The sequence below is a fragment of the Marmota flaviventris genome, chromosome 2 (genome assembly GCF_047511675.1).
Source record: "Marmota flaviventris isolate mMarFla1 chromosome 2, mMarFla1.hap1, whole genome shotgun sequence".
NCBI classification, from domain to species: domain Eukaryota; kingdom Metazoa; phylum Chordata; class Mammalia; order Rodentia; family Sciuridae; genus Marmota; species Marmota flaviventris.
This window is the reverse complement of record NC_092499.1, coordinates 12,004,082-12,012,847: the sequence shown is the minus strand read 5'-3', so window position 1 is coordinate 12,012,847 and position 8,766 is coordinate 12,004,082. Positions and strand designations below refer to the sequence as shown.

The 8,766-nt window shown below is 56.9% G+C and overlaps 1 protein-coding gene across 1 annotated transcript in view; it reads right to left on the bottom strand.

Annotated features, from left to right (window-relative positions):
• Window positions 1-5,521: 5,521 nt before the first annotated feature.
• Window positions 5,522-8,766, bottom strand: part of Prima1 (proline rich membrane anchor 1) — a 47,880-nt gene continuing 44,635 nt past the window's right edge. The window contains exon 5 of the mRNA XM_027931454.2: window positions 5,522-8,276. Within this exon, the coding sequence (XP_027787255.1) occupies window positions 8,174-8,276 (103 nt within the window). The 3' untranslated portion in view covers window positions 5,522-8,173. The remainder of the gene's footprint in view (window positions 8,277-8,766) is intronic.

Here is an 8,766-nt window from a genome sequence, read left to right as displayed (position 1 = left end):
TCTCCTTTCGATTTGAAAGGTGGAGCTCACTGGCTCCAGCTTGGCTCGGTTCCTGCCACTGACCTGGCCTCTGAAGAAGGAAGAACCAACCCCACAGCCTTTCAACAGAGGTTCTGGGACCTTTGGGCAGGTTCACAAGCCTGGGAACTTCCCTCATTCATCCACTGGCCCACAGGCTGTGAGTTTGCTACCCTGATTTAAACTAACCTCTCTCAAGCACCAGAGGGGAAGGGATTTATCCAGAGTCACTCAGCCAGAAACTCAGGGGCAAAGTCAGGCTTGGAGCAGTGCTGTCAGTCCCACATGAGCCCCTTGTCCCCGAATCGCTCCTCTGCCCCAACCACCATGTGGTTGGGGGCCTTGCTAGGGAAGGTTCTATGTCCTGCTAGGGAGGGTCAGGTGTGTGGGCCAACGTGAGCCCTGCCCTACTGTGCCCTCCAGGGTGCACAGGACATTTGTGGAAGCCAAGTAAATTTTGGAAGAGGTGGCTTTTTAATTATGCAGTGCAGACTGGCCCCCTGCAGCCAGTGGAGGAGGGACCCCCTCACGGGGCTGCTGGGAGGCGCTCAGCTGGGTTTCTGCCCCTTGAAGTGAGCCAGCAACTAATCCAGTGTGAAGGACTGCAGCGCTCTCCAGGTGAGGACAGTCCTGCAGGCCAGCAAGGGCAAGGGTGTGGGAGCTGGGCAGACCCCAGGGTGTGCGGAGCCTTTGGCCTGTGGGTGGAAGCTGGCGCCAGCTGCATTGGGTGGGATCCTGGACTTGCCTGCGACCTGGTCTCTGACCACAGGGAAGTCGCTGGATCTTGCTAAGCCTGTTTCATCAGCTGCAGAGCAGAGGCATGATTCCCCTGCCCTGGAGGAGCACTGGGAGCGATGCCTCTCCGGGGCTGAGCACGGAGTGGGGGTGACAGAGCCAGGGCCAGCCTTCCTGGAGCGCTCCTGCTCTGTGCGCCCTGCTCCGTGATCCTTGCCTTGCTTTCATGCAGCATTTATTCTCCAAATTGCAATGGCATGTGACAGCTGTGTTTTGCTGAAATGGAATCACAGCTTGCGATGGGCACTTGGCTCCAGTTCTTTCGCGTGTGGCATTCCCACGCTGCTGCACTTTGTGTGGTGACTCAAGGCTCCCCCCACGCTTCTGGGTCTGAATGAGCAACTGGGAAATCCTCCTCTGTGTGGCACGTTGTGTTGGCATTTGGACTTCACACGGTGTGGGCACATCATTGTGTTTGTAATGGGGATAATATTTTGAAAATAATAAATGGATATGTTTTTCATTCTTCTCCAGGATACTGTGTGCCCCATTCTGTTCCATGGACAGTGTGGGGCAGGAAGAGGCGAGGATTGGGGAAAGTTCTGGCCAGTCAGGTTGAGGGTGCAGAGCCCACCACTTCTGCACCCTAGTGGACTGTTGCAAAAGGGAAGGGAGAGAAGTGTCGGGCCGGGCCGGGAGGCCAGGTGGGCGTGTTTCCCTTCCCTCCTGGGTGAGGACGCTGTAGCATTGCTCATTCGGAAATGAACCCCAGAGGCCCAGAGGACAGTGGCACATAAACAGCAGTGTCTACAGCCCTCCACTGGCCTGTGCAGGTGGGCAGAGGCCAGAAATCCCCAAGGATTTGGTGCTGAGAGAACGGGAAGATGGGCAAAGACCATAATCAGGAGGGTGAACCCCCCAGAGCTGGACATTTTCAGCCAGAGCATGGGGCCCGCCAGAGATCCTAAAAGGCCAGAAGGGCCGAGGCACAGCCCACTGTCACCTGTGCAAGAAGCAGGCCAGGCCAGCCCCCGGAAGCAGGGACCTGTGAGAACCTGGAAGACACCATGTGCCCTGAGGCCAGCTGCCCCGTGCCAGAAGGACAGATGCCTGCTCAGGGACACATGTGGGTGCTTCCTGGAGAGGACACAAGACTGAGCATCTACCCACAAGAAACCTAGTCATCCAGAAGCTACTAGGGAGACAGGAAGAAGCCAAAATACCATCAGCTTGAAAATCCAGGTTTTTCTACCCGAACCCCACCCCAAGGAGGCGGGGACTACAGCTATGTGAAATAAAATGCTACATTCTTCTCTTTATGCCTGTGAATACTGTGTTAAATTATACTTAAGTTAACAAATATTCTGTGCCAGGCATGCTTAGATGTTTGCAGGAGGCTGAATATTTGGTAATGAGTAAGACCAAACACTGGAGGAGGCGCCTGTTCCCTTTCACCGTATATTCTAACAGGAGGAGAAAGACTAGAAGCTTGCAGCAGCCCGACAATGATTCTTTGGTGGTGGAAGTGCTATACTGATAAAAACTAAGGGGACAGAACACAGAATGACTAGTGGTGGCCAGAGAAAGACTCAAGGTAGAAATCAGGGCAAGAGTGAGCCAAGTCCATGGCCCCATATTACAGATGAGAAAACTGAAGCTCTGAGTGGAGAGGAGCTTTGCTAGAAGTCCCATCTCGAATGATCTGTTGGGTCCAGGAATCCCTGACTGCACGACCTGGGGCTGGGAAGATACTTGGGTGCCCATCTGCAGGGAATGGAGCCTTTGAACTCTGAGGGCCCATCCTGGTTGAAAAACCTTGAGCGGTGCCTGAAATGTGGCTCTGCCACACCTGCTTTTCTGGTCCTTGCCAGCCCCTCATGTCACTAGGCCTTTGCTTGCTCTCTGTAAGATAAGGGTGAGCTTTGTGCCTCTGAGGCTTGAGGAGGCTCAGAGAAGTCAGGCACAGATGTGCTGAGGAGCTGGCCTGGGTGTCCCTTTGGTTTCTGTCTGTCACCGTCTCTGTACACATTGCAGACCCATAACCACCCCCACCCTGTGCCTGAAGGGCAGGCCCGTCCTGTTTCCCTCCGTATCCCCAGGACACTGCACAGGTCCCCCATCAGCACCTAGGGTATCAGCTGACAGAGGGTCTTGGGCTGGCAGGTTCACAGTGGCGGGACGGGGTCGGGAGGCAACAGGGAACACCCACAGGAGAGGGCCGAACACGAAAGCTGTGTGTGCAAGACTATGCCACCCCAGGGGGGGTGACTCCAGCTCTGTGCATATGTGGGTGTGTGTGCCGGGTGCTCAGGGTGGAGACAGCCTGTAGAGGGACCTGGGCAGCAGATGAGATGTGGCCACCCAGATTGGAGGGGCAAACTCTCAGGGACCGCAAAACCCAACCAGGGAGTGGGCATAGGGTGCAGAGGAGGCTGACCCGACTGTGGGGCTTATGACAGGGATGGAACTGGGGAGGCAGCAGGGCCCACCTAGAGCAGCCAGACCAAGATGGTGGAAGAGATGGGTCTACCACAGCCAATGGGGGTGCTTGAGGGAGTTCAGGCGGGCAGACAGTGATCCAGTGGGGAGAGGAGAAACCTGGGGCAGGTGGACAGGGGACTGGAAGTCGGTGGGTGTTGCTAGAGGGGCTGGGTGGGTGGAAGGGCGCCTGGAGGCAGATTGGAGGCCAAGGCGGGATGAGCTGCTCTGAGGAGCTGAACTTCTGCTGGGAGAGCTGGATCCCAGTGTCCCATGTGCCACCTGGTGGGGAGCAGATCCTCCGTGTTGGGAACTGAATGAATGAATGAAGGAACAAATGAAGGAGAGCTGACACCAGATGCCTGAGGACACTGGCCCAGGGGACAAGAGAGCCTGGGGAGCAAGGGCAGAGGTGTGGAGAGTGCCTGCTCCATCGCAGAGGACGGGGAGAGGGGTGGCGACTTGCACAGCAGACGGGCCGGGAGCCCTGGCTGGGCACATCTGGGGAGGGAGACAGGGCATCTACCAGGGCTTGAGCGCTTGGTCAGATTCTTTCTGAGAGCTGCTGTGGAAGAGGCAGGAAGGCACCTGGTGCCAGGTGGGGGCAGCGTGGGGAATGGGGGAGGAGAAGATGTGGGTGCCCCAGCAGGATGGGTCACTAGCTGGGTGGGGTCAGCGCCCAAAGGTGAGGTCACGCAAAGCTACACCGGGGAGCTGACAGCCGGCTGGCGTCCAGCCACTCGGCTCTCCCAGCCTCGCAGGTCTCTGTCTTGTGCTGCCGTGGGAAGGAGGAGGAGTGTCCCCGCATGGCCCCCAGGGTTCAAGATAGCGATCCCCCCTTGCTCCAGGTGGCAGGCAGGTTGCCCTGTGGGTCCTGCTGTCTCCTGCTTTGCTAGTGGCAGCAGGGCCCCAGAGAAGGGCAGGGGGCACGTAGTTGGCTGTACTGGGCATCAGAGAAGTGGCCCTGGGGAGCTGGTGCTGGGGCACCCCAGGCCAGCCCCTCCTCCCTCCCAGGCTGGCAGAGCCTCGCCCTCCCCCCACAGCTCCCTGCCTCCACCCTGCTGGCCTCTGAGTGGGCTCGGGATGCATAGGACTGTGTGTGAGGCCTGAGTGTCCCACTGGCTCTCACGGCACCAAAGCATGGCCCATGTAGGTGTCAGGGGACAGCAGCTGTCACTCCAGCCTGGATGGCACAAACTACTTGTATTGATTGTGGCAGGGACAGCGACTGTAATGACGGCTGCCTTCCATGTGTGCCTACACCTCACAGATCCAGGTGTGCCGGGGACACTACTGAGAGGTGCCTCGGAGTTCTAGTGGGAAGCTCCACGACTCCCCTCACATCCCTGATGCCCAGAATGCGGGCCCTTCCCCTGACCACCCCAGGGCTGTGGCCAAGATGGGGAGAGATCTTTCCCCCACTCCAGGCAGGAAGGCCTTTTCCAAGTCACTAACTGATGCTGTGGGGAACCCAGGTGGGGATAGAGGAGCCCAGTGGAGCCCCAACTGTGGTTACAGGATCTAGGTTGGGGTCCCCTCAAGTATAGAGGGTCGGGGCTGAAGGTTCGGGTTTCACCACAGCCCACCCATACACTGGAATCTAAGTGCTCCCTTTCCACTTCTGACCTGCCGCCTCACTTACCAACAGGAAGGACAAAGTGGCACAACTCCGGTTTCCTCTGCCTTCCCGCGTCCCGGCTGCTGGGGCCCATCCAAGCAGAGCTGCTTTCCTGAGCAGTGCTGGAAGTGGGGCTTCCTGGTGGTGAGGCTGGGGGGTGAATGGGCCCCACAGAGGGTCATGCTCCAGGGGTGGGCAAGCATGGGGACCATGCTGTCTTGGCCCCTCTGCTTGGTGGGACGGGGCAGGCCATAACTCCATGCAACAAGGTGGCTGGGGACACTGTGGGGCACTGACAATTCGGCACAGGAATGGACACACTGGGAGGTGGACACTAGCTGCAGATTGACTCCTGGCTCCCCAGTGTAGCCAGTCAACTCCTGCTCTCTGTGATTCCCATGAGCACTTGCCAAGTTGGGGTGACCAGTTTCTTCCATTTGCCTAGAACCTTTCTGATTTTATCCCAGAATATTGATCTCAGGTATTAAGATATAAAAGAGAGATAAGACACACACTATACCACGGAGCCCCGGGCTTGAGCAGAACCTCTGCCTGGCCCGCCCTCTCCTTTCTACCCCACACCCAGGGGCAAGTGCCCACTACAGATGACAACCGACAGCCATCTTTATAAGTATATTTTTATTGAAAATAAAAAAGTCACGGTGCTTCCTTCCTCATAAGCAGCTTTCGGTGCACCCCACCCCAAGGCTGCTGGTCCCACTTCCTATACAGAAGCCTCAGCATGAAATTGACATTATGGCTTGTTGGTGGACAAGACAGCTTCAACTTGTACATCTGTCCATTGAGACAGAACCCCAAGGGACAGGTCTTTTCCCCTGTACACACGGCACATTGTTAAGAAGGCAGTTTCAGGATATTTACATTCATGCATTACGTGTCTGATGCTACCTGGGCTGCTTAAATCATACTTTGTACAGATGCAGAGTATAGTAATTATATATATATATATGTATAGATATCTCTTTAAATATATATAACTATATATAATATATATGTCTATATTTTTACACCTATTAGTCTTTCTTCCCAAACTTCCTCTAGAAGCCTCTAGGAACACCTGATGACTCCGGCAGATCCTAAATGCCATTGGGCTCCCCATCAAGATGGCTGAAGACATCTGAGAAAATGCTCAGGAGCATGCGTTTTCTCCTTGGCCTCAGAGCTCAGCCTCATCTGAGGATGGCCCTGCATTGAGCACCACAGATCCATTTTAAAGCAAAACGTCCTAAGCTCACATGCCCTTTGATCTTAGGAACTGAATTTCTGGTGGCCTCACTCTCTGCACTGTGTATCCTCTGAATGGCCAGCCCTGACGAGGGGGCTCCTCCTGGGTTTGCTCTCCCTGGGCAAGAAGGGATTTCACAAGCGAAGGTGAGGGGGTTCACGTGCAAACCCAAGCCCTGGATGTCTCAGAGGCCAAAGCACAACAGACAGCTCAGTCACCGTTCCTGCAGGCCAAAGGTCAAATTTGGGCTAGGTCTGAGCCAAAGTTGGGGACAGTGGTACCTGGTGGCATGGAAAGCTGCACCATGCTGAACCTCCCTGGGTCTGGCCCAGCCTTCCGGGACCCTGTAGCCACAGGCCTCCCTCCAGCTGAAGGTACCTCCCGTGGCTCTGGAGCTTCTGACTAGCGCGGGGCCAGGTGGCATGAGCTTAGGGCCCTTCTGCCCAGGCATCTGTTCAGGACACCAGCGGCTCGCATACCACAGGAGGTGCAGGCCATGGGGATGTGCTCTGGGGGGTCTGCTGCATTCTCACCTTCCCTGCCCCTATTCCTCTGGCCTGCTTGTCACCAAGTACTGTGTCCCCAGAGTGCTGCACAGGGGCAGCCAGCACGAAGGCCACAGGCAGCCCTGTGCCAATGCCTAGGTGCTGGGGAAGCGAGATCCAGGTCCAAACCCAAGCCAAGTCCTCAAGCAGAAGAGAGGGAAGGAAGACAAGGCCCCCATGGGAGGGCATGCCCAGGGCTGTGCCCATCAGCCTGGGGCAGGAGAGTGGCTCACGGCTCCAGAGGCACATGGGCTCCAGGACAATGGACATTTCAGCCCAAATGGGGCTGATTTTCACGGCTGACAGTCTTCCCTGGATTTGAAAGTCTCACCTGCAGCCCAAACACTAGCCAGAGAAGCTCAGTGGTGACTTAGGTGGCAAAGCAGGTGCAACCAGTTAATTCCTACGAGGCCAGTGTGGGGGTGACGCAGGGAGCCATGGGGTCACAGTGCTCTCCTAACTGTCAAGGGATGCACAATCTCCAGGCCTTCCAGGGCGCAGCAATGAGCCCCCTAGGGCAGGTGACCATCTTGGAAACAGCTGGCAGGGCTGGGGGTCCCTGAGCCTGGAGGGTCCCTCCTTTCCCTCCCCTTCCTTCCCACCCTCAGGAGGGTTCGAGACTCTCAGAGGACGGGACCCCAGAGAAGACATTCACAGGGAGAAACTGGGCAGAAACACCTCTTTCTGGGGACTCTCAGGAGAGGGTCTGGGTGCCATGGTCAGGCCTCGGATGTGTGGTGGTTCTGCCTCTGCGGCAAGGCCTGGCTCACACACGGGGGCTCGTTCCTGTGGGGCCAGGTGTGGGGCTGGGAGCAGGCGCAGGGGCCGCGGCCGTGGCCTGGCCTAGGCTCCTGGGACACACCGCCTCAGTGTGGACGAGCCCCTCTGGCTGCTCCTAGGGGATCTGCAGGTGGGGCTCACCACCCCATGGCAGGCAGACAGGACCTCGGGGCCCAGGTGTGGCTGGGGACGGAGGGTGGAGCAGGCCGGGAAGACTGAAGACGATGGAAGGGGGTAAGGACAGATGGGTGGGAAGCACCTTTGAAAGGGGACGTCTGTCTCATGGCTGTGTCGATGGCTTCTGTTGGGATGTTCACAGAGAAGCAGGTGGGCTTCCTGGAGGGGGGATTCAGGGCCTGGGGCGGGCTTTGGATCACCTCTCTTTTGGCTAAAGAGGGGGCACCTCCCCAACCCAGCAGGCAGACCCTGTCTTCCTCAGAGTGCGTGCTTCAGGTAGCAGCTGGGGGACAGTCAGGGGACCAAACATAAGATGAGGAGGAGGTGGAGGAGGAAGCCGCAGGTGTGACGCTGCATGCAGGGGCCAGGCTCAGCTTGATGTCCGTGTAGCCCCTGCCCCAGGGCTGGCCGGAGCTGGCCAGGGAAGAGGGTGGGTTCTCCTCAGAAGGCCCGAAGCCTGCACGACAATGGAGTCCTGGGCAAGCCTGGAGTCAGCTTGTGTCCACTTGGCTTCCCATGTCCACTAGTACCACCAAGGTGTCCCTGTGGCCATCGGTTCTGGGCCTGGGGGTAGACTCACACCACCGCACTGTTCACGTCCACCCCTTTGTTGCTCTGGGAGGAGCTCATGGGGTACTCGGCAATGCTGGTGCCATTTTCATCTTTTCTCAGTGGTTTCCTAGAAGGGGGTTGGGGAGGCAGGGACATCGTTAGATACCAGTGACTGTGGGGTGGACCTCTGTAAGTCCTGGAATGAAGCCCTCTCTTCTGGGTTAGCATCCTTACACTGCTGGCCCTGTGGGGTCCATCAGAAGCTGGACTGTTCTTAACTAGAGTGACCATATAATGTAACATGCAATCTAGGAGATGAGACCATTGCTAACCAAGCAGGCCTGAACTGGGACTGTTTAGACAGATCAGAACGTACAGTCAGCCTCATAGGATCAAGTGTGGAGTGATCTCATTGATTGTGGTCATGAACATGGACACAGGGGGAGCAGACAGTGAATAGAAAGAGGCACCAATGGGCAGCTTTACCCTCTTGCTTGTGTGGCCAAAGGAAAATGGTAAATACGATGAAGGGCATGGTGTGGTTGGAATAATGGAGGAGGGGGTAGTGGCAGTGGTGATGGTGGTGATGACGGTGATAGTGGTGATGGTGGAGGAGG